This window comes from Catharus ustulatus, chromosome 15 (genome assembly GCF_009819885.2).
Source record: "Catharus ustulatus isolate bCatUst1 chromosome 15, bCatUst1.pri.v2, whole genome shotgun sequence".
NCBI lineage: Eukaryota > Metazoa > Chordata > Aves > Passeriformes > Turdidae > Catharus > Catharus ustulatus.
In genome coordinates, this window is record NC_046235.1 from 11,274,922 (window position 1) to 11,300,420 (window position 25,499).

A 25,499-nucleotide genomic window follows, 5' to 3' on the forward strand; every position below is an offset into this window, starting at 1 on the left:
ACTGCGGCCCCTGCGGCGCTGCTGGCAGCTCACCCTCGAACCGCACACCCCAGGGGTTTACACTGCTCGGGCATCCAGCCCTACACCCCCCTCTCAGAGGGAGGAATGAGCTCTTCGGGATCATTAGTACAGCTGTAGCTCTCTTCGCTTGAAATGCACATCGAGGAAGTTTCTTTTACAGTTGAAAATAATTTGAGCACGTAGCCAAGGTGGTAGAATTGAAATAATTCTTTCATGTACTTGATTGTTTAAGCAGAAGTAAAGCAAATCTTTTACACGTTTTACTCCTGTGTTTGGTTGTGGCACATAGATAGGCACCTGACTGACTCCTTCAGAGCCGATCCTAAAGCAGGTGATAGTCAGGATTAAAAGAGGAAATGCTGTCAATCAGATTAGAGTGATCTTTCTTCCATTCCTGTTTGGCTGGAATTGCGTAAAGAGAAATAGGAAGAACCAGAAAGGAGGTTCTGCAGTGGATTGAGTTCTGCTACTTGGAGGTGTTGTGTCACATAATCAAGTTCATCTATTTGTCCAACTTGATTCTAGAAAATAACACTTTTTTCCCTTTCAAATACACATTCATACTCTTTTGGTTTTAACTGACAAACAGCTCTTAAAAGTCTAGAAAAACAGAACAGATAATTTTTAAACTACACTTGGCAGACTTTAGTCATTAGGTACAGCCACCAATAATTATCTCTAGTTGCAATTACTTGATAAACATAGGAGCAGTTTAAATTTTGTGTAATATGGAGAATGCAAAACCAAATTGCTATGTACTTAAAGTTAGATTGAACTTAGTCTAACTCCATTGTTTCATAAAGGACAGGTTTTAAGTAACAAAAGACAGTAGAGAGAAAGTTAATAACAGCTGTTAATCTTTATTTGAACTCTTGTCTGGTTAAGATATTTACTAGCTATTTATAATGCTATTTATAATAACAACCTGGACATTTACAATTTGGAAAGTTTACTCTTGGTTACAAATGCAGAGTTCATTATACATATTCACACAATTGTAAAAGTAATCTGTACAGAGAGACCATTTTTAAAATCTAGTCTTTGCTTTTATTAAAAAAAGCACAAGAAAAAAAGGTTTTTAGGTCTCAAGGTAATGTATTTTCCATTACAACTTAAACTAGAAATACATGATGCAGTACTAATTAATACCATTTTAACATGTTAAAACAATGGATAAGAAATACTGTTATTAGTGCCTTCATTTTTAAAGTAGTTGTACCCCAAAAAAGAGTAAATAGAATACTTTTTGTGGCACATAAATGATCAAAAATAACAAAAAGTCTGCAAATGGAGATGTTAAGTACATTTTCTGTAATTTTAATATCTATATATTTCTTTTCAAAGGTGATATACAGAGATTTAGCCAGCTTTGTATAAAATGCCATGTAAATACATTCAAAACTCATTTTTGGCAAGCTGCAAACACACAAACAGCCCTTTCTCCTCTGAACAGCCTCCCTGGAGTGATGCAACTGCTCATAAATAAGGGACACTTGCATAATGTTGTAGAGTATTAAGCTCTATTGGCGTAATTTCAAAACAAATACGGGCAGATAAGGCACATGTTGTATGCATTTTTCTAAACTGTATATAGATTTGAGATACCAGCAGGTGCAGTTTCCCAAATGCTGATGTACACACCAGTTTTGTATCGTTTCTATGTTCAAAGTTATGAATGCAACAAAGCAGGGGGCTTTCAGTTTTGACTGGTATTTGTGCTGAACTTTCTTAATATTCAGTATTTTTTATTGTTTTTAAGATAGCAGAAAAAAACCCTCCAAATTAAAACACAAAAAGCTATTATGAAATTGTTTATAAAACTGCACTCTATGAAACAAACCAGCAAACACAACAGACTCCAGCTCTCATTTGCACTGATAGCAGCTTATGACCTTTCCTGCTAAATTCACAAATACAGTGGATATCATGGGTGCCTTTGCTTTGCAAAACCAGATGCTAATTTTTTAATGTAATTGCAGAAATACAAGTTTAGTAAGCACTCACCTACACTTGATAAATTCCTGTAAAATGAACTTTTCAAATACAGTTTTTAACAGTATGATAAAAAGCAGCAGATGGGATCAGTGTCATTTACAGAAACTTGGATCACCTCTGTCTTAAGTATCTGTTCATTAATTTCTAAGTTATGTAAGAAACCACACAAGTGAGTTGACACAGAAGTGAGCTGACTGTTTCATGAAACCACTCTTAACGCAACTTCTAGCAGAACTTAACAAAACAGGAATTAATTGTTTGTCCTAAGACACAGGAAACCCACAAATGTTACTAATGTAACTCTCTTGTCAATAATTCAACTTCTTATGCATGGAAAACTCATTTTCCCCAGCCTTCCTGTGGTTTCCCCCAGGCTCTCTATAGTAGTATACAATAATATAATCTATTAAGTCCTTCCTCCATTCATCTCTAAATGACAGATTTTCAGCCTTTACTTTAGCTGCAGGTTACACAACAGTCACACATCCCTTGTGTTGTGTCATGTAATGGGACACAAGCACATGGCAAAGCTGCAGTAGTTCACCTGGGGATGTGAAAGTACTAAAAGTAATTTTTAGCTTACAAATATAAATGATCACCAGGGAAAATAAAGTTTAGGAAATGGAGGTTTTACTCACTGGTTTGCTTCAGTCTGCAATAGATTCCCCCAAGTGGAGCTCTGGAGTATTTCTAACTGAACTAATTATGGGCAGGTCCAGTCCAGTGCCAGGGACACAGTTTAAAGGCAGGTGACTCTAGTAAATGACACTGAGACTGGACTAATTAGAGTGACTAGATGTTTCTCTCTGATCCCTCCTTTTTTTAAAAAAAAAAATTAAAAATTAAACACTGTTGCAAAAGAGTCAAGAAATATTCTTACATAAACACTGTCCTGTAAAATTGCCAGGTTCAGTGTGTGCCACAGTGACTGCCTTGGCAAGTTAGTGTCACAGGCCTTTTGAAATTATCCATATATGTAACTTCTCACTTGAAAATCTTCTGGTTAAACCTCTGCAGGCTGGCTGTGCTGCTCAGCATGTCAGCCTGTCCTGAACAGGTAAAAACCCGGAGTTTGAAATTAAACAAAGCAATACTGAGGTTCTGTCCACCCTCGGACACTGCTGAGGGCACTCCTTCCTCTGCTAGACCACATTGGAACCAAACTCACTGCTCTGAATTCAGCCACATGCACTATTTGTCCAGGACGAGTGGTTTGGGGACATTTAAATTTTTATATCTTAATCATTTGTAGTTACTAATATTTTGCCTATCTCAGAGAGAAATATGTTGCATACAAAGGAAATAATTCAGAGCTTCCATGCTCAAAATTTTAAAAATAGAAATGTGTCAGGACACCTACTATAGGTAGATTTTATTTGAGTAACAATGTAAATTATCTGGGCAACAGTGGGACTGAAAAAACATGAGAATACAATGGTATTTCCCAAGAAAGAAATACCAGATTTGAAAAAAATTAAAGTTTCTATCCATGCGCTCCTGGTTTTACAAATATCTATTCAAACGTTGGTTACACAAAAGTCATGTGTGCTGTCACAGCATAAAATTTGCATTAAATTTGCTTATATTAAAAAAAAAAAGTTTCCTATAGAGGGCAGCATTGAACCAGCATTGACTCACCAGGGCACACCTTCATAATGCACATATTCCATTGACAGGCCAGGGGAGTTTGCCATCATGATAAAGCTGGAAACTTTCTGGCATCTTCATAGTTTAATTAATGTTTCTTATTATTTTAATCAACTGTGCATTACAACATTTGAGTTCTTGCATTCTTGGCCAAGACCTGCTATATTTGGCTGAGTGCAAAACCCAAACTTTACCCAGGGTAGTGGTTGCTATAACAATCTTAAAACCATGGTATCCTTTTCCATGGATTACTTTGCATCATTACATGGGTTGTCTTAAACTGCTGAAACCTCCCACATGTTTTGCTGGCTTGCTTAAGGATTTCAAATGCTAAATTTATGAAATTACAGAAGACAAAAGCTCATCTAAATATTTTATCTATTGGTTTCCTAAAAAGAAAACACATCAGAAAGTCACTTACCATTAAAATAAACATTCTTAGTTTTAAATACACAGGAGAAAAATCCATACAGAAATAAATTCATCACCATTATATATACAGGAAGTGTCAGAAACAGTGCATACAGGAGAGGTGACTCCCCATGGGAATAAAACAAAGCATGCAGCAGTATCTTGATTATGATGTTTTTAAACTCAGATATTGATGAGTTGACACTTGGGAACAGTTTCAGTTTGGTGTCAGATCAGGATTTCTCTGCTACCTGTTTTGTAATCCAAAGAAATATTCCTGAACTCACTAGCCAAGCCATGACTGAGCTGCAAAATCCTTAATTAATCTCATTTGTCCCCATCACAACAGGCCAAATTATCAGGTTCATGCTCTGGCAAGGTTCCTCTCCAGCTGTCAAGGTGTGGAGTTACACACGTGGTGTTTTTTTGCCTTATTCCTTCCTCCCTAAATCCACTCTCCCCAGAAGCTTTGGGGAGTGCTCCCCATAATCACAGTTGGGTGCAGCATCACCACTCCTGGGGCACCAGCACTGACACAACCACAGCCAGCAGCAGCTGCAGCCTCAGTCGTGGAATGCACTTGCTGTATCTCATGGCAAGGCAGCCCTGCCTGCAGAGCTTTGTGGCTGAAAAACCTTCTGGGGTATCAAGTGTGTTCTTGTGCCACTTTGGGAACTTCCAAAACCCATTGGGCTACAGTGTTAAGAGAGGGTGTTTGTGGTCACTAGAAAGATGGTCATTAGCTAGAGTTTGAAATGGAACAAGCCCTAAAGAAAGCTGTGTGTCCTCTGTTCCTGGGCACAGCAGACATGGTTGGTTTAACCTCATGGAAAGCACTGTGCTTTCACAGGAGTTAAATTAGAGGACGGAATTCTGTTCTGTGAACTAAAAAACAAAAATGTGTTTGTCTGAGTTTCAGGTTCCCCCAATATCAGTAACTTCAATGTGTTACTCAGAATGTCTATTGATGAATCCATGAATTACACCAAATATTATAGTGATCTAGAAAAATCAGTGGCTCAGTTGCAGACTGACCCACATTTCATAAGCATTAGCAGCCTCTGTGTCAATCATCTTCATTGCTGCTGACATATAGTAACATTTAGCTGCTTTTTGGAATTGCTGTAAAACAGTCTCAGATTCTTTGAAACCAGAGAAGACAAAAGAAGAGAGATTTCCTGGGGGAAAAACACCCTAAGCTTTGTGAAAGGCTGAGATCATGACTGAGTTTTGAGCAAGACTGCCAGTACTATCTAGAAGTAAAATTTGTCTTTGTGAGCTATTTGCAAAGTCAAAGTACTCAGAAAGACCAACATAAACATTTTCATATGGAAGGAGAAAATAATTAATTGGTCTGGCATGAATTTGCAGAGCAAAGCATATCTTTTTAACTCACTGCAGTATGGTCATGATTGCTCAGTATTTAACAACCACTCTTCTAAATATGTTTGTCTGTAAGGCATATAGAAGTCTAAACAGATTTCCTCTTTAGACTCCGTGTAATCAGTACAAAACCCAGCAGTTTCTCTAATAAAGTCTGTTGATCTGAATAATATGATTGATAATCACAGAATGGCTGGGCTTGGAACAGTCTTTAAAAGTCATCTAGGTCCAACTCTGCCATGGGCAGGGAACCTGGTACACTGTTGAGAATCTAAAGGCCAGATGCACCAGTCTCAGCTGAGGACCAGGCAGGACTTCAGGTGCCAGTGCCAGCCCTGCTGGGGGATCCATTCCCTGTTCTGCTCCCTGGAGCTCTGCTCACCACATGTCTCTGTTCCTTTGATGATGAGGGGTTGGTAGAGTGGATGTACCATCCCCAGGCCTTGGAGACCTGCTGGTTAGTTCCTCATGGCCAAAGTGGTAACTGTGCAGCAGGAGCCCAGAGAAGCTGCTGCACGTGAGCACTGAGGCCAGTGTCCTCAATATTCCTGACTGGCTGCATGTGCATGGATGATCTTTGTACAAGCAGAACCAAGGCCTTTGCCTGGGAATTTCCAAAGAGGATCACAGAAAGGCTTTGTAGCTGAGCTGTAGCACTGGTGGGTGTGGATAAAGCTGCACTCCTGTGCTAGAGTGGTAATTCCAGCCTTCCTCCATTACAAACAAATGTCTTGGGTGCTGTGGCAGCAGAGGCTCTGTGCTGGGAGGGGGAGGGCGGCCTTGCAGAACAGTAAAGCACTATTCTGGTATTCTGTATCAATGTTTTGCAGGCCTGGCAGTGGTCACAGTTGATGCCTACAAGCACTGGATATTCCACAAGTTGAAGACGGAATACTGACTTGTTTACCTGAAGATAATAGGACTTCGGGGTATTTCCTCAGAGAAAATATAAATTTTAATATAATTTCATAAGCTTTGGAGGTTAGCTTGTCTTGTAGCTTCAGTGATATCAAACTTCTTTAAGTAGGAGCTAGATAGAAAGCTGTTTAGTTTTTGCCAGCGTATGTAAAACAAGACTTTTCTATCTGCATTGTAGATTGTTTGTGGACACTTCCAGATTCTTGTGCTTTCTGCAGTCATTCTGGGGACTGAACTCTCATTGATATTGAAAGAAGTTCCATGAACACAACATGTGCAGGAATTTCAGTGTAGAACCCCCCAGCATGGTTTGGAATAGTGAACTGCTTTTAGTTTGGAGATGACTGGGGGAGATGGGAAGAGCAACTGTACATTAAGGGAACAATTACAGATCTTCCTGGTGACATCAATGAGAGATTTGCCTTCAACCTTTCACAGAAGATTTTTTAGCTTTAATTTGGGATATTAAAGGGGTTTTTCAAAAGCACTAAAGGCCAGTGGAAGTTCATTAGCTGCTCCTTATGCCTTTAAAAACCCCTACACCAAAAGTGATAGCTGAGAACATGAAATGGAAGTAAATAAAATGCATTTTCATTGCTGTTTTGAGTTACATAATTGTTGTTTCTTGATTTGTTAGTTGATCTGAATTTAACATGGACTTAATCTGTATGGTGATCAAGGAAACGGTAACTGGTAGAGATGCCCTTTACAGCCACAAAGCCAGTGATGTGTAGGTGCATCCCCTGAGCAGCCAACAACAGGTAACAAATCCACTGCCTACAGCCCTGAGGCTGTCACCTCTCCCGAGCTTGGTGGCCATTCCAGCATTGACCAGTGCCAAGCACAGGCTCCCCCTCACTCCAAGGACACCCAGAGCCTGGTCACAGATGAGAACTCACAGACACCAGACATCACCCTGCCTGTGTGGAGCACAAAGCACATTCCCACTGTTCTTCACAATACTGGAGCAAGGCCTCCTGCACTAGGGCAGCTTGTACAGGACAGGTTGCACCTGGACAGTCACACCCCTCTCTCAGGCCCTCTCTGACAGCAGCTGCAGTAAGAGTGGCGATGAAGCAAGAATCTTAACAGAAGTTTTGGATCTACTTAGTGCACCAAAACTGCCTCCCTTCTGTACTCTCTAAGATCAAGGCCACAAAGAGCCAAAATATTACTTGATAATTGATAAATATGATTGATGTTATGGTCAGGCTCCTAATTTCACTTAAAACTCCTATGCAGAACCCAGCAACTTGGTTTGAGCAAAGTATTCCCTCCAGACATGATCTGTTAAATCAAAGGGGCACAAAGGTGATGGCAGTTATATCACTGATCTGGTTAGGATTAACCAGTTTCACAAATAAAAATCAACAGCTTGCTTTTGAGTTTGTGTGGCTTCAACTTCTACCCATTGGATGGGTATTTGTATCTTTCTCTGTTCAGTTTAAAACCTTGTTAATACAAAGTATCTCCTCCCTGCAAAGGAATCTGGTTGCTTCTTGATCTTCATTGTAAGCTGAACAGACTCGGCCATAAGCCATCTTCTTCCTCTTTGAAATATTTTTTTATGGCTCTCTGCTGCACAATTGCTGTTTTTTCAACATCTTAAGAAATGTTGAACCATGGAATAGTTTGCAGTTTTAATTGATCCCACAGTGGTATATGCAGATATCAAAATAATAAAATGTTATTCATTACCCTGCTCTGTATGAGATGTGCATGAGAAGAGATAATTTAACAAAAGAGACTGAAAAGGTAAAGAGAAATAAGACAAGAGGAGAACGCAGAGTTAGTTTACAGTTAAAACCATGTAAACCAAGAAGAAATAAAAAGCAAATGAACCCCACAAACCAAGACAATTAAATACTCCAAACTCCCAACTTCTGGGAACCCCAAGAGCAACATTATGTGCTCTGTTGTTTAAGAAAGGGCTTAAGCAGAGCCCTCCCTGTCCTGCAACTCCCTGTACTGAAAGTATTGCCAGGTTTTTCTATTTTGAAATTCTGCAGCAGAGGCTTCCTGGGGAATTTGTGTTCCACAATAACAAAGTGCTCACACATCTTCAGGCACAGACCCCAGAACAGGACCCAGAGGTGCTTCCTCTTGAGGAGAAAAGTTTCTCTTGATTGTAGAGGAAATAAGCACAGGCAGTCAAGGTTTTTCTGTTTAGCCCCAGAGTTGCTGTTTCCATCACACCCACAGCAGGTAGATAGATGGAGCTTGGCTTTGTTTCCTGTGCAGGTTGCAAATCCTTCTGTTTGACCAGACAGTGGACAGCAGCTTCTTTCATTTTTAGGGCTGCATCCTTCTTTTCTTTGTTTTCAGCCAGTTTTTTTCACCCTTTTAATGTGCATATGCAATGCAAATATGAAGTTAAGAGCCAAATCAGGACAGGGATTTTGCCCTCCTTCATGCAGTAAGGCACACGAGGCTGGCTCAGTACTGTTAGTTCACACTGCAGCACGAGCAGGGAACACTGTTCATCCCCAGCTGTCACCGGTACCTTTAGCAAATCCTGGTGTTACCATGCAGTGGTATGGGTTTGGGAGCTTTACATTATTTTCCAAGTCCATCAATATCAGAATCCAGTATAAAAAAAGGTCAATATATTACTGTCAAAAGGTTTTTTTTTCCTTTTTTTATACAAAAATTAAAAAGATCAAAATATATCACATTATTTACATATTGTGCTTCATGCTTAGAGATCACTGAAAAAGAACACACAAACATTTTAATCAGAAAAATGCTCCATTCATTACACTTACAAATCTTACTGTTAATACTGTAAGGATTGGCATTCAGATTTGTTTTAATATTAATGGTACATCCAAACACAGAATTAAACCTTTGATATACCAAGGGTGTGCTCACATTCTGCAACCAGTTAGTGACATGCTGTTAACTCCAGCTGTCCCAGCTGGGTTTGTAATTCCACTCAGCTTCAGTGTCATACTTTTGTTGGAGAATGAGGATTCTCCTGCAAGTCTGCACCAAATCCTCATCTCACAGGAGGACATGGCTCTCCTCACTCTCTGCCAGTAGCACTTCCAACCCCTGGCTGCTCTGGGTGCACGAGATGCTACAAACCACCTGATCACCTGTACCCAGGGTGCTGATCTGAGCACTGAAACAGTGCAGTGGTTGTGAGTTAGAATTACAATGGCAGAAGAATCTTTGTTAGAAAAGAAATGTTTGGAACTCTGCAACAAAGAGACAGCCCACTGTTAACATAGCTGGGAGGGTATGGACTGAGTAAGTCACACAAGCATATGGTGCGGCCTTTCCATGGGTGGTTCCTAAGCTTCCTTGGCCACAATAAAAGCCCAAGCAAGCCTGTAAAAAGGCATTCTACTGACAGTGTTAACAATGATTTTTCATGCTTAGCAAATTTTTGGTGTTCCCAGCACCAGTCTAGAGCTGGGGGAACAAGACCTGAAGCTGCTGGAATCCTGCTCTGCAAGGCCTGATGTCGTATCTGCCAGGCCTGTGAGCTGTTGCTTAAAGCATGTGTAGCACTGCAAACAATCACTGTGCAGGGAGCAAAATTACTCAGGACATACAATTATTAATGTTACTGTACCTTATGCCAACATCCTGCTACTGGCAGTCCGTCTGGTCCCTGCAAAATTGAATTTACAAATTCAGCTTTCCTGACAGTGACTTAGGTGTCAGACCCAAAAACCTGAAGCTCATTTGTCACAACAATGAAAGGCTTAGCAGCACTGTTAATTACCATGCAAAAACCATTTACTGTATATGCACAAAAATGATTATGCAGGCAATGTAATCCATGTGTCACGCATGACATTAAATACACCTCAGGGTAAAAAAATATAAAATTGGAAATCTACACTTTTTTTCCTTTAAGCAAAGAAAACCTGTACAAATAGAGAGATTTGAAATCACAGTTCATTAACTTCATAATCTGCTTTATAAGGTAGTGTTTTTTGCAGTCAGACATATATATGGAAAGCATGATGTGGGAATGTATTTTTTGTTAAAATGTGCTTTTCTGTTCAGGGGAGGTATTTTTTCCCTAGATGGTATCCTAATTGTGTTAAATTTGATCCTGCAGTACTTAGTTTCTTTAAGAAGTCTTGAGTTGCTGAACTGAGAATAGGATGACATGTGGACTATGCAAAGGGAGTGAAAATATTTGTCTTGTTCCACTGGAGATACAAGAAACCTACAAAAATCAGAAAGCCAGAAGAGCTCTCACTGACCAGGAGGAGAGCACTGGAAAGGAAGGAGCCCCTTAGAAGAGGAATGAGCTATGTATGACCAACTCTCTCAAGACACTTCAGAAGAAATTACTTCAGCTGCCTTTCCTGATGCTGGATTTTTTTAAGGCTCTTGGATCTCCAGTTACATGAATTTCTGCATGTAGAGCCACAGAGAGCACACAGGCACTGACCCTCAGAGCCACCTCCAGACTCAGTAGGGGTGGGAAGATGTGGACACAGCAGAGAGAACTGCTAGTTCAAACACAGGTCAAAATACAATTTAACATTTTGTACTGTAAATGTTAGTCATCGCATTTTTTGTATTCTGTATTGATTTTATATGTAAAATAGCCTATGCCCAATAAAACAGATGCAGTGAAGTAAGGTAAGCCTCTCCAGCTACTCATAGTGTAAGAAGTCATGCTTTCCTTTAACCTTAGTTAAAAACCACACATTTTTTCTGCAGACACTGTCAATATTTTGGTCCATAATTATTAAAAAAAAAAAAGATAAAACATGTACATTTACCAAAGTTGTATGGGGATGATAGGTACGGGGGACAGGGTGCAGAGTGGTTGTTTGACCTAAAACATCCTGACCTGCTGTTAAACTGCACCCCAACACTGATGGTCAGGGGGTTGATTTCTGCCCTGGGCTATTTCTCCTTCTTGTGCACTCAGAATATTATTTTGGCCATCATAAAACTCCACACCTTTCCATCATATTTTACTTGAGTGACTCCAAAATGTCTGTTCATGGCTGTGTGTGGGGCTCATGCTGATGCTCCTGGACTGAAAGCCCTGCAAGCCTCCACTGCACCCTGGGCTGCAGAACAAAGTCAACATTTCAACCAGCCTGCAACTAACCAGGAAGATGCACAAGTGCTTTGGTGACTGGTCATGTTGTAGTTAATTGGAGGAATCACCTACTGAGTTTACAATGCCTTCAACAGAGATGGGTCCTGTGTTTTCTGTATACTTAAGATGGGACAGGCTTGGGAAATAGAACATCTCTGGGATTAAATATGAAGTTAGAACAGGCCTGCTGTTAGGGATTGGTTTCTTGGACACATCTGAAAGTAATTTAACTTTTTGAAAGAGAAACAGCTTACTGCCCTTTTGTTTCTCTGAGGACAACTGCAAATCATCTAACATGCAGCATTTTCTATGGTTAAAAAATGAAAATAAAACAATGACCTCTCTCAGCTAGTGGTGCAGAGCCCTTTTGGGGAGCAGAGCACGAGCCTTCCTGCATAACCACTGGACTCAACCTGAGCTCTGGGCACAGCTCTCTGCTGCCACAGCAAAACCCTTCTGATGCCCAGATGCTGTGCAGGACTGGCTGTTGGTTTTGGGGAAGCTTTTCAAATCCCAGCTGGGAATGGGACTCACAGGGCTGCAGCAGCACAGGCACGAGGGGAACCAAACTGGGCCATAGGTACTGAAAACCATAACTAATTAGGAGCATCTGTTACCATAAAAAGACTGGCATCCCCTGTGTGGTCTCCCATGATTTACACTCCTTATCTAAAGTCATTTTAACTGGGAAGTAGAAGGCACAGCACATTGGCATCCTTCCCCAAATGCCAGAGAGAAACATCTCGTTCCAGCCCTGCTGCCCTGTGTCCTTCTCCCTGTCTCCACAGCAGGAACACACACAAGCCATGCAAGGAAGAGCAGATACTGTACCAAAGGGCAGGGCAGGCTCACCCCATCCAGGCCTGGCAAACCTGGGTCCCTTTTGCTGCCTGCAATGCTATGATCTCCCTGTTTGGAAAAATAACTGCTTGTTGAGAATGATAAACACAGGAGTTATGCAGACAGACACCCATGTTCAGCACAGGGGGAGGAGGATGGGTCCAGAGCTTCACAGCTCCATTTCTGATGACACAGCAAGTCAGCAGAGTGGTTTTATGGTAGGTAATTCACGTGACATGCAGAGTCTGTTATCTGGGAAAGATCTGTACACAAACCAGAGATTCACATTTGTAAAAGTGCAGTTAAAGAAATAACGGGTAAATCACCCGACATGTCAAGAGAGGAAAAAATTAATTGCAGCTCACATTCAATCTCCAGGCAAAATAAAGCATTTTGACTGAAGGAGTTTATTGCTGGTATAGTGGAACTGCACAACAGTCTTGGCTGCCACAGCTGCACTCAGAGAGCAAGGTAAAGTTACACATTCAGAGAAGAAATGGGTTTTGAATTTTGTGGAGCAAGCAGCTTGCACTCTTAATTAGATGGTGCTGAACTTTTCTAAACAGTTACATTTAAGCAGTTTCAGTTCAATATTTGATACTTCTCATCCCCCCCAGCTTCAAAGCATTTCAGAGAAAGGATCTCTCTAGTTTTAGTCATTGTATGAAAACAGTAGTGAAAAGGAGGTAAATTTTACCAGGTCAAATAACATTTTATAAACAGCTGTAGGTTTTATTTTTTTTTTGGTGGGCTGTATCTAATGAATGAGAGGTTCTGGAAGTGGACTTGAGAGATGCAGCTTCCCCAGGCTCAAGCACCTAGGAGGTTTCCTGGAAAGCCCTCTGGGTGTGTGCAGCACAGCCATGCTCTGGGTGTGTCTGGGACAGCTCTGAGCCACAGGCAGAGAAACCAGGGGAGGTCTCTGCTCCACAGGCACTTCTTGGCAGCTCGAGGAGCTCCAGCTCATGTATCAGGCTTGGCAGAACTGTGATGCTATCAACCCCAGCATGCTTCCCCAGGCTCATCCCTCACTCGGTTTGCAGGGATGAAGGGGTGGAGCTGGCCTTGTTTTCAAATCGCCTCCCATCCCCTGCACCCAGTTACTCCCTGATTTCAAACATGCTCAGAAGCCAGGCCGACAGCTTCACACTCTCTCCTAAGAGCTCTACTGAGGTCCATTGTTCCTGACTACAATAAGAAGGTCTTTACACAAAGATGCTTTATTTTTACTGCTGTGGCTTTCTCCCATCTGGCCAGAGAAGAGCCTTACAGCGAGCAATGAACTTCCAGCAGTGCAGATAAACCATTACGAAAAGTGAGAAAACAATAACCATCTGCTCTGATTTACTGCAGAAGAGAGAACTCCCAAATCCTCCCTGCCCTTCCCTGGCTGCAGAGCTGTGTCTCCTTGTCAGCCCTGGCAGCCCATGCTTAGGATGAGTGAAATGGAAGACGTACCACAGGACAAGGCTGATCCAGTCCGGGAGGGCCCGGTTCCCCCTTCTGTCCTTTGGCCCCTTTTCTCCCTGGTACTCCTCGTTCACCCTGTCAGCACAAAGGAACATATCAGGAGCAAGGAGAAGAAACACTTTTGCTTCATGTCTCACAGCACTTGCAGAGTGCCAGATCTCACCCAGAGTAAGGACACTTGCACTAGTGTGACCCCAGCTGAGTAGTGAAATCACTGTGAAAATCTTCAGTTAAAGCTGGGTGGGGATATTGTAATAGATAATTTATAACAGATTGACTAAATGAGCAGTTTCTGCTAGAACCCAGGTTAGTATTTGAGAGCAGGTGGGAGCAGCAGCTTCCAGCTATTGCCCTGAGCTGGGCTCCTGGCTCCACCTGGGTATCCTTTTGTTTAAAGGTCCCTGTAACAAAACTTTGGACTTGCATCTGTTTTTGAGGTCTATAAACCAAAACCAGTGATTATTTGCAACCTGGAGCTGTCAGGCTGCTCCATTTTCCATAATGGCTGGGCTGGGATGGGGGCAGGTTTGCAAAAACCCTTCAGAGTGGGTAGAAATGAACTGTCTGTCCTGCCCTGTGCTGGGAATGTGCAAATCCTTGGGCAGCACAGAAGGCCTTTGGCAGTGCCCTTCCCAAGGCAAGCAGCACTGCCTGCCAAAAAGAGCAGCCTGTCCTGCCCCATGAGCATAAATACAGCCATAACCAACTTACCTTCTCCCCTCTTTCACTTCTCTCTCCTTTCTCTCCTCTGAGACCAGGGAAACCCTGTCACCACAATTTTTAGGTGGGAAAAGGGAAAATAAAAAGATTTTGTTAGTTTAGTGTGTGAATGACTCAGGTCAGCATGAGCTATCAGCCTATCCTGCCACAGTGAAGAATGGCATTTTCTTCCTGTTGACTTGGTATGTCAGCAATTTCTTGGAAAAACTGGAGTGCTTCACCACACCCCAGTAACATTACAGCTATTAGAAATTTTCATGTCACTGAATCCAATACAAATATTCTCAGTTGGAAAGGGAAGCCCTGGCAGCACCTTTAGGTGAGCAGTTCCACTGTGCAGTGGAAGTAGCCCAGCCATGGGCCTGAATTCAGCCCTTTGCTACAGCCATCATTCCATGGGCATTGTGTTTAAGGGGGAACAGTCTATACAGTGTTAGCTATGTATCTTCCTAACAACCTCAAGTTATGTGTGTTACTTGTGTTTCTAACATGAATAATTAATGGTTTCCATACTCACATCCAATCCTGGCTCCCCTGGCTTTCCCTGCAGATGGAAAAATAAAAATTAAGATGTGCTGTGTTGAGTTTGGTGTTGCAGACAAACTTAGATCCAGTTGGTTTAACATGGCAGTGAGAGCCCATGGGATTGGAAGCTGCTCCTGATGTAGCTCTGCACTTCTGGCTGGACTCCCCACAGCAGGATTTACAGCTCCTATTTTAGGATTGCACCCCAATGTCCCTGCTCCTCTCCCACACCCATGATTACCTTTTCTCCTTTGGTACCAGGTAAACCAATAAGCCCTGGAGCTCCTGGGAGACCCTTAAATTAAAAAGAAACAAAATATTGGGATTGTTTCCTGTGAGAGAGGTTTCAGCCAGAAATGAAATTGGGAAAACAACTCACAGCAGGTCCGGTGTCACCTTGGTCCCCCTTCTCACCACTGTCACCTTTTTCTCCCTTTGCACCATCCACACCCTGCAGAAATGAAAGGGATGAGCCAAGGAGACCTGGCAGCTCTGCCCAGGGCAGCCCCTCCTGCACCCACCACCTCCTACCCCTTTTCTGGGATGCTCACACCCACTACTCACAACACTACTGTTGATGTTTTGCTCTTGACCACATCATAGAAGAAAATAGCTGAAATACATGTTTTAAGCCTTTTGGTTTGGAAACCCTGACTCTCACCAGCCCTCTGGACTCTGTGCTGAAGGAGGGGTTTGGATTGTAAATGCTTGGAAGGAAAAATGGCATGTTTTCCAAAATGCCAACTGCTCAACAGTGTAACTAAGCGATGTGTTGTGACAACAGTGACAAAAAACTCAGTCTCCAGAGCTGACAGGCCTTTGTGAGCCTGTAAATAATGCACTGGCAGCTGGGAAACTGGGTGACATTTGATTTATTGACTTACTTTAGGCCCTTGGATTCCTGGAGGACCCTGTGGGAAAGACAGTGGTGCATTTGAAAAAAAACCCAGCATTTAAAAACATACCCTAAATTTTCCTTCCTAAACCATTTCTTGCTCAAATTATGGGCTGACAATGGTCAAATACTTCTTTTCAAGACAGGTGGCAGTTTATTTTGTTCTCCAATATCAAAGCAGAGGGTAGGGGAACTGAAAAGGAGCATTCTGTGTAACATGGGACAATAAAGCTCTGCAACACAAGCTTTGGGGAGGGGAAGCTCCCAAAAGCTTTGCTGAAGAAAGTGACAGGAAGCTCTGGAGGTGGCACTGTGCCACCACAGCCCTCCACACCTGGGCAGGGCTGAGATACCTCCCAGGCTGTGAATGCCACCTGAAATGCCACCTGCTTTTGAAGCGTGGTCTCAGGGTGAATCCTGGACCCAGTGAGGCATCCCAGGCTTCCCAATGTCCTTGACAGCTCCTTTTGGAGCACCAAACCCCTTTGATATCTCCATCAAAAATGCTCTGTGTGTTCATCACCACCTGCATCCTCTCCCAGTGCAGCTGATGGCAGAAAACTTAAGGACTTGAGTGAATTTAAGGGAATATAGACACTGTCATGGTGGGGAACAGATTTTTCCATTCCATAAGATTTTATCTTTTCTCCCAAGGAACAACTTGGATTTTTGCAAAATGATCCATAAACTCTGATGTGCTCTCCTAAATCAGGTGCTTTAATTTCTCCAAAGACAGATCAGACTGTAGCACTTCCCTGATTTTTTTCCCAAATTCAAAACAGCCCACAGTGAATAAAGAGAACAAACCACCCTTATCCTTATCTAATCACATACAATAACAAATCTGCTTAAATCACTTCCAGAGTCCTACCATAGGGCCAGGTAATCCAGGGGGTCCAGGCTCAGGTATGATCTGTAGAAGGGAATGAAACAGCACATTAATAAGGCTGGGCAAGAGAGGAGATGGTTCAGGAGAGGAAACCTCACAAAGCCCAGAATCATGATTTGATTAATTACAACAGCACTATCCAGTATCTGAACGACCAATAAAAAATCTAAAGTAACTTTGTATTGCTAAGTGTGTGAACTCCTCTTCCCTAATGAGTAAACCTCATTTAGGCACTTGTAGAAAACAACTGGTTTTTGCTGATGGATCTGGGACTGGTGGGTCTATCCTGCACCCCCCACAACTTTGCCTGACCCTGTGTCATGAAAGAGACTTCATGTTGCCAAGATCTTACATGATTATTCTGTAGACATGGTGACCCAGTGTCTCCTTTTTCTCCTTTGTCTCCTTTTGGCCCTTCTGCTCCCTGAAAGATAAAAATGTGACACTGATCTGGTGCATTTTCCAGGAAAGCAAAAATGAGAGAAATATAGGTTTTCTCCCTCTGAACACCAGCCTTGGCTCAATCTCCAGGGCACTTTGAAGAAATATTGTCTCCTCCTTGACACATCCTGAATAAGCTGATTAGAAAGGGAAATTCAAAGCTCCCACATCCACCAGCTCCACAGCAAGGGGGTGGAGAGGTCATTGCTTAAATCAGCCAACCCAGCCCCATTCTGAGCATTTGCAGAAATCAGTGCATTTAAGAACCAAGAGGGACAGGGGTGACAAAGGGACGTACCGGGGGCCCTGCTGAGCCCATTTCTCCTGTCTCTCCTTTCTGCCCCATGATCCCCATGCTGCCCTGGTCACCCTTTGCTCCTTTGGGACCCTGCAAGTTGAGAGAAAACAGCATGTTTAGGAGAAAACTCTTAAAACAACGCCCCACAACAGCCACTTCTGCCTTTCTGCTGTTCCCCTCCACATCGTGAGCTCATGAGAACACGTTTTAACATCCAACCTCACAGATGCCAATTTTGAGGGTGCAGCAGGATTTGGCTGGGCTGCAGGAGGGATTGCAGCCATTTGGGGTTGGGAAGGTTTACACAAAGGTTTGAGGCAGCATCTGATGAACTGCTTGTGAAAGGAGCCCCTTTATCTCAGCAGACACGGCCATGAGCAGCATTGGCACGCACAGAGCAGAGCAGGGGCTGCAGGTAAAAGACCTGGACACAGCTGCTCCCTGATTCCACTGCACAGCAGAGCTTGCTCCTGGCAGGCTGGATTTGCTTCTCACAGACACACAGCAAACTTCCTTTTCATTTGGCTCCTGGCAAGGCCTCTCTCGATGCAGCCGTGCCTCACTCACCTTTTCCCCATCCATTCCAGGTGGACCTGGCAAGCCCAGCTCTCCCTGAAGGGAGACAAAGAAAGGAGAGCCCATGGTAAATTCAATTAAGAATTTATCTTGGGAAAGCATTGTGCAAGGAAAGGAGTTATTCACACACAACTGTTGTGATTATGGGTTTGCCACTGCCAGGATTAGGACCAAGGAGGTGTCAGTGAGCCACCAGCAGCACCAGCTGATGTGAATATTGGCACAGAGACCTCAAAAGGCACTGAAGTCCTGTCCCATCCCCTTCTTTCAAGAGATACTTTTCTACCAATTACATTGTTTTTAAGAATCAGCTGGCTGCAGGTTACAGACTATTGTTTGTGAAGCAGGAGGACAGCAGGTCCTGGGACACAGTGCTGGGACAGTAAACAGCACAGGGAGGGTGGGAATGAGGGTGGCTCAGCCATGGCACTGCCAGTCCCTCTCACAGCTGCTTCTCCCACTTCTGCCTTCTGACACAGACAGATGAGGCAGTCTCAGAGGAGCTGGGATTTCATCTGTCAGGTGTGGAACTGGGATTGGATTCGTTTCTGGGACAGCATCCTCTGGAAGAGGCTGAAGGCTAGAGACAGGTCAACAAAATTTTGGCTTTTGTGTGAAAGCCACCATTTTTCAGGCAGGGAAAGGGCTAAATAGTGCACACAGTCTCAAACTCCTCCACAAACAGCTTCAACTGCCTTCTTTTGGCTTGGGAAGCTTACTGAGTCAAGCCATCAGACCGTGTTGCTTGGCAGAGGTCAGGCTCACCTTGGAACCTGGAGTGCCTTGGGGGCCCGGTGGCCCTGGGGGACCTGGTGGACCCTGAAACACAGAAAAAAAACCAGGCTTGATCATGACTAACATGAACATGGCACGCTGTCCCTCGTGCTGGGGGGATGAGCAGCTCCCAGCCACAATCTGCCAGAGGTGAGCAGAATTCCCAAACACTGAGACGAGCTAGGCTGGCACAGAGTGACCAAGGTTCCTCTGCCATGGGGCTGTTCATGCAAAACAGAACACAGTGGGAGTGAGTCAGGTGTACAGCTGCAAAGACAAGTCTTAAGAGGCAAAATGCCTTTAGCTGGAGGTGGGACCCCAACCTGATGGTCTCTTTTTTCATCCTGCCCACTCCTGCCAGCCTGGGAAGCAGCATCCTGCTGAAAACAGTGTCAGCCAGCCAGGGATGTGCAATTAAAGGGGGAAAAAATGAGTTTGTGTGAGCACAAAGAGCAGGAAAACCTTGCACATTTAAAGAAGTTATTTTTCCTCGGCACTGCTGGATGCAAAGACCACAAACCACCTTGACATGAACAAATATTTTCCAACTTGCAAATTATTTCAAGCAGCAAAATTTGTGGTCTTGCTCAGATGAAAACCAAACCAGTATCATATCCTGGAGCACCTTTCCCCATAGCTGCACACTCAAATGCTGTTACACTTAGTCACACTGGAAGCTTTTCCAGAGCCTTGTCCATGAGACAGATCAGTGCACAAAGACTGCAAACAGCGAATAAGCAGGAAAACAGCAAAGTTAGTGAGGTTCAATGACATGCCCCTCAGCAGTCTCTGCATGCAAAACAGGACAGGGTCTGGGTCCAGCAGATGAAGCCTCCAGACATTTGATGGAGCCTCTCCTCTCTGCACTCCACAAACTTCACTCCCAAAGCTGCGTGCCACGCGGACATCTGGCAAACGGAATTACCAGCACTTTGTGTATCCCTGCAGCCTGTTATAAAACAATTAGCATGGTTCTCAAATATGTCTGTAATTAAGTATTTATTCTATTAATCTTATTTCATCTTGATGAAAAGGTCAGGGCACTGTCCAGTTGGGCAGGTTAAAGCTGGGGTGTTGCTCCCTTTCCTCCCACATCCCAGCTGCTGCCACTGAGCTCTGCCATCGCTTTTGCTGCTACACCCTAAATATCCTCAGCCTCCAGGTGCAATCAGCTCCTTCTTCCCTCCCAGCCAGCTCTGTGCCAATAAATCTCAGTAGGTGACATAGCACACGGGTGGAGACAATATCACCATGGCAGAGCTTGGCAGATTTCAGTCCTTTCCCAGGACCAGCCTTGGAGCAGGGCTTACCTTGAGCGCATCCAGGATTCGGCCATCGTAGTCGATCACCACGGTGTCTCCCTGCTCCCCTTTCAGCCCAGGGGGACCCTGCAGCCAGGGATGAATCCTATTTAATGTTACAGCACGGAGAGGTGGCTGCTATGAAAGCAAAGACCTGACTTGCAGTGTTTGGGGGTTATCACCTTACAAACACCATGGATTTAACCAGTCCTTAGTCTGACAGCAGGAAATGTCAAACCTCAAAAGGCCATCAATTGGTGTAATGGAGAAGAGCATAAAAATCCTCACTTGATTACCCTTATTCCCATCTTCCCTCTTGCAAACAAAAGGGTCATAGCATGGTCATGAGGATGAGAAAATTGGACTTGACTGATTTCCCATGTCAGCATTCAGTACCTGTGCAATCATTTATTTAAATATGCACCATCTCTATTTTCTGACACTGAACTGATCCTGAAGCAATTCATCCACATACTAAGCAGAAAGAGGTGGTGGGGAATAGCTGAGGCTGAGACAAATACACAGCTCCAAACTGAAATCCTGAACATCCATACCCGGGGTCCAATGGAGCCAATTCCTCCCTTCTCACCAGGTTCACCCTGAAAATCAAAAATCACATTTTTTTTCAATGAGACCAAGGAAAATATAAAATATAAAATATAAAATATTTATCCTAAAAATACTGTATCCACCCATAAAGATATGCTTTAGATTAAGAATAATTATGAACACCAACAAGGGACTGTCTCTCCTAGCAGAAAATAGATTTGACCTGAGAGTGGGTATATTTTGCAAAAAGCAATGTTGGTGCAATAGCAAGAGAAGTAAGAGAAAGTGTCATTGCAGGGGCAGTGGAGTGGCCAGCTTGGGGCTGAGGTCCCTGTATGGGCTGTGCTGCTCTCCAGCTCCTCTCCCTGCTCCAAGTGTGCTGAGCTCCATCTCTTTGTGCTGCTTCCACATGGCTCCCTTTGCTTCAGGCTGAATTTTGCATGTGGAAAGTTTCAACCGAGATGTTTAAGCCATTTTCAAGGGTGAGTTTAAGGAAAAGTTCTGTGCCAAATTCCAAATTGTTCCTTTTCATTTTTTTTTAAATCCCCCCCATCCTTTTCCTCCTATTCATAATTTTTAATTGGACAGTTTAAAAAAGTCATAGTACTCTTACAGCAATTCAGGATTCAAAAGATGTCCCATTTATCACACCCATGTTAATCCCACTGCTGACCAAATTAAGCTCTCCAAAAAGCAACAAATGGCAAAAATGTACAGAAAAAACCTAAATTCAATCAGCACTGCTACTATGGTTTTAGAAAAAGCTTACTAAGCTTCTCCAGAGCCCACTTTCTTCCTCACACACACTTTCTTGCCCAATAAGGAGTCACAACTCTTTGATATAGAAAATATCCAGATCCCACTAAATACAAAGCAGCTGAGGGGTAAATAACAGCCCAGGGATGCTGTCAGGGTCTCAGCACCACTTAACAAGCCCAGGCTGTCTAATTGTGTCTCTCAGCAGCTCTGGAGGTCAGGAGGACAGGACAGCTCACAAGCGCCTCGGGCTCTGAAGCAATTCCACAGCCATCAATAATATGGGATCAAAATGTGATCAGAATTGTACTGTTTTTGAGGAAAAAGGCAACTCAGTGGAAAGTGTGCAAGTAAATGACTTACAAACTCTTACACTGATCCCTGCTTGAACTCAGCTTTCACCAAATCACCAGGAAAAGTTAAAACACTCTTAATATCACTTCTTTTGTGTCAGTTTTGGCACTTTATGAGGCTTTTAGAAGGCAAACCCAAAACACCTCCTCAGCTGGAAGCCTCTGCTGCAGCAATGCTGTGCCCAGAGTTCCAGCCTTCCCTTACCTTTAGTCCTGGGAAGCCATCTGTGCCGTTCTCTCCCTTTGGACCCACGCTTCCTTTTTCTCCCTGAAAACAAAGCCATTTAGACAAGTGCTACACAGGGAGGATGGAGAATAGATTTATTCAGGTTATAGTTTTCTTGATTAGTTTTCATTTCACATACACGAGGGAGCAGAGCTCTGCTTTCAGCTGTAAACACCTCACCTTGCCCAGGTGCAAATGGGGAGTTTTTGAGATGAAAATGAAGCTTTCAGATTCAGCAGTTTGTCTGTGGATGGTGTGTTCAGCCATGAAGTTGACCCCAAAACCACAGCACAGAATAACAAATTCACAATGTTTTGTGTTGGAAGGGGTCTTGAAGATCACCCAGTACCAATCCCCTGCCATGGCAGGGACACCTTCCACTGTCCCAGGCTGCTCCAAGCCCTGTCCAGTCTGGCCTTGGGCACTTCTGCCAGAGTCTCACTACCCTCACACTTTCTGAATCTTTTCCACACCAAAGGAGAAATGTTTCTCATCCTACCCCCCAAAAACCAGCCAGCACAAGCTGCCCAACACATGCATTAGATGGACACAGAGCAGAACCCACCTTAGGGCCCACAGGTCCTGGCTCCCCAGGGATGCCATCATCACCCTGATGGAACAAAATATAAAAAGTGAAACACACAGACCTTGTGAACACCCTCTAGGTTCCAACACATCATTTGACCTGAGTGTTGCACAGACCTGAAACCCACTCAGGTTTGCAGGCAACCAGGGGAGAGCTGCAGCAAGGAACACAGGAGGCTCCAGTGTGGTCCCCTGCTCCCACCCAGCCCTGCCTCTGCCTCCCCTGCTCCTTAAAAGGTCCGTGGGCATCTTCCAGAATTTGCTTACAGAAGGCCCTGGGTCTTCTTCCACCTTCAACAGAAACTAAATACTAAATTCCTTAAGGCCTTTTGGGTCACAAAGACCTCCTGTAAGCTGTCACCCATCCTCATGGACTTCATCACAAGCCACCAGCACCCTCTGCCAGGGGGAGGTTTTCTATTTTGCTTGTTCTCCTGGAGTAACACTACTTCATGTGTACTGAAGTTTTACCAGCCAGTTATGAAATATTTAAGCCAAATTCTGGCCTGAAAAACACCCATGGCCACCCCTGTTTTGGACCAAATCAGTAAGAGGGAAAGGCTGGGCCCTGTCAGTGCTTTGATTTCACTTGAAAGCAGTGATTTATCCCCTTCTTGATGGCACCACTGGGAGAAGACGTGGAGAACTTGGGTATGTGAATCTCTCTCAGTCCTCAATGCCACACCCAAGCGGCCCTCAAGTGGACATTTCCCTTGGGACTGCAGTGCTGCATGGTGATGGCCATCCCAGCAATTTCAAACCCATCCCAGGGCCCCTGGGCAGAGAACATCCTCCAGGCACCTCTTGGATCATTGAATTAGTGGAGAGAAAGGACCCAAGACCTACCGCTTTGCTTGGCATTTGCTGTTTTATTCTTTGTCTATTGGGCAGATGTGGCTGCAGCTTCTGGCTTCTCGTGGAAATGAAAGCCAGGCTGCAGGCACAGCCATGCCCAGCTCCAGGATGGCGTGGGAGGGAACACAGGGAAGGGTTGGTGTGGACAGCCATGGCTTCTACACCAGTCTCTGGTAATTATTTCCCTAGCCAAGCACAGAGCAAAGCAAAGAAAAAAAATCAACTAGTAATTAAAAAAAAAAAAACAAAACATAATTGTACCTTTTTCCCTTGGACACCAGGTTCACCCTTCAACAGCAACAGAGAAAGAAATTTAGGGACATAGCAGAAAATAAGGCCAATTATGTGGATAATCAAAATTAATTGTAAAAATTAATTGTAAAATTAAAACACTTGGCTTGTGCTGATCATATTTATCCCCCCCAAATGCAAGAAAGCACGTTCTCACAGCATAGCAGATTCCAGCCCCCTGTGGCTCCCTCCACTCCCATTTCCAGGTTTGAGCATAGGTAGTGGATGTAATATTGGGGAAGTGACACATTCAGGCATTTACACCCCCAGCCAATGTCTTGGAATTCTATTCCTTTTGCTCTCTCCAGTCTGTGTTCCAGGTCAGCCTTTCCAGGCATCATCTGATATATACTGATAAGTTAAGTCCACTGAAAAATGCTTATTTTCATCCCCAACCCTCTTATGTAGCATTATTTCAAGAATTCATGTTAAAATTAAACAGATTATTACCCACCTTTGGTCCTGGAGGTCCTCTGGCACCCTGTTGAATATAAGAGTGATCAGTTTACTCGTTTGACAACAGAGAAAAAGAGGACAAGAACATTTCTAAGAGTATTTTAATTCCAAGAAAAAAAAATTACACAGATGTCAACTTCTTATCTCCCCTTACAAATAGAGCTGTATTTGTACTCTGTGCTACCAGTAAATAATATCCTTTTATGATTAATGTATTTTATGTATAATAAGCACTTTTTATCCAGCATAAACCTTAGCAATTTGGAGTTACAATGCCAGGTAGCTTCAGAGGGGCAGGAGTCAGGATGTGGGAGCACCACATCCCTCCAGAAGAGCCAAGGGAACACAAAAATTGGCCTCTTTTCTCCCCAGGGCACAGGTAGCCCTGGAAAAACATCAATTTTAGAGCACCTATAATTCCGTTTTGTCCTCCATTAGCAATGACACAAAGCCACTTGCTGCATGAGCTGAAGGGTGATGTATAGTGGGGGTGAGGGGCACACACAGATGCTTCTGGGCAATACTGACCATGACTCCATCCTCTCCTGGCTCGCCTTTGAAACCCTGAAAGAAAAAAAGACCAACATTGAAACTATTGCCTCTCATTCTCCAAAATACTCAGCAATAATTAGAATGTTCCACTGCCTTATGCTTTAGCATATTTTTTCATTAAATAAATTGCCAGTGGTCTTCAGATTTGCAACAGGTGATCCAAAGGGTATGAACAGAGGAAGAGATCTCCTGGCTCTGAGAGTTACAACCAGCACCTGCAAATCCATGCCCCAGGTCCAGCTCTTTGCTCCAAAATTGAGATGGAAGGTCCCCTCCTGCTCCCTTGCCCCACACCCCCAGGCTTTGCTCTGTGAGCAGCCTTTGGAGCCCAGCTGTGGCTCAGGCTGGGGACTCAGTGGTTGTGGTGGGGAAGGGGTTCACCCTTCACCCTCCTGTCCCTCGTGGGGTGGGCAGTGCCTGATTGGTGCTCGCTGTGCATCTCCCATCCTTACAGGGAGGCCTGGAGGTCCTCTTGGGCCATCCTTTCCCGTGTCACCAGGAGGCCCCCGGGCACCTGGGGGTCCTGGCGGACCAGGGGGGCCCGTGGCTCCATCTCGACCTTGATCACCCTGGAAGAAGTTCACACAGACATGGTGAGACAAAGCTGTCTTGGCAAGGGGTGGTCTCAGGGCATCCACGACACATGCACTGCATCCCTGTGCCACCAGCACCCTGGCCTCTGCTGTCCCAGA

The 25,499-nt window shown here is 43.8% G+C and overlaps 2 protein-coding genes across 3 annotated transcripts in view; one reads left to right on the forward strand and one right to left on the reverse strand.

The window, feature by feature from the left end:
- Positions 1–10,982, forward strand: part of HNRNPAB (heterogeneous nuclear ribonucleoprotein A/B) — a 28,566-nt gene extending 17,584 nt beyond the window's left edge. For both annotated transcript variants that reach the window (XM_033072853.2, XM_033072856.2), the window contains one exon: positions 6,288–10,982. The gene's annotated coding sequence lies outside the window, so the exon portion shown is untranslated. The remainder of the gene's footprint in view (positions 1–6,287) is intronic.
- The window catches only part of COL23A1 (collagen type XXIII alpha 1 chain), a 183,828-nt gene continuing 159,189 nt past the window's right edge, over positions 861–25,499 (reverse strand). Inside the window, 22 exon segments of the mRNA XM_033072850.2 lie at positions 861–9,083; positions 9,956–9,994; positions 12,308–12,364; positions 13,754–13,840; positions 14,477–14,530; positions 15,003–15,029; positions 15,252–15,305; positions 15,390–15,461; positions 15,895–15,921; positions 16,777–16,818; positions 17,147–17,218; positions 17,534–17,623; positions 18,101–18,145; positions 18,875–18,928; positions 20,194–20,271; positions 20,739–20,783; positions 22,048–22,110; positions 22,634–22,678; positions 23,770–23,796; positions 24,254–24,280; positions 24,784–24,819; positions 25,260–25,376. Of these exon segments, the coding sequence (XP_032928741.2) occupies positions 9,081–9,083; positions 9,956–9,994; positions 12,308–12,364; positions 13,754–13,840; positions 14,477–14,530; positions 15,003–15,029; positions 15,252–15,305; positions 15,390–15,461; positions 15,895–15,921; positions 16,777–16,818; positions 17,147–17,218; positions 17,534–17,623; positions 18,101–18,145; positions 18,875–18,928; positions 20,194–20,271; positions 20,739–20,783; positions 22,048–22,110; positions 22,634–22,678; positions 23,770–23,796; positions 24,254–24,280; positions 24,784–24,819; positions 25,260–25,376 (1,161 nt within the window). The 3' untranslated portion in view covers positions 861–9,080.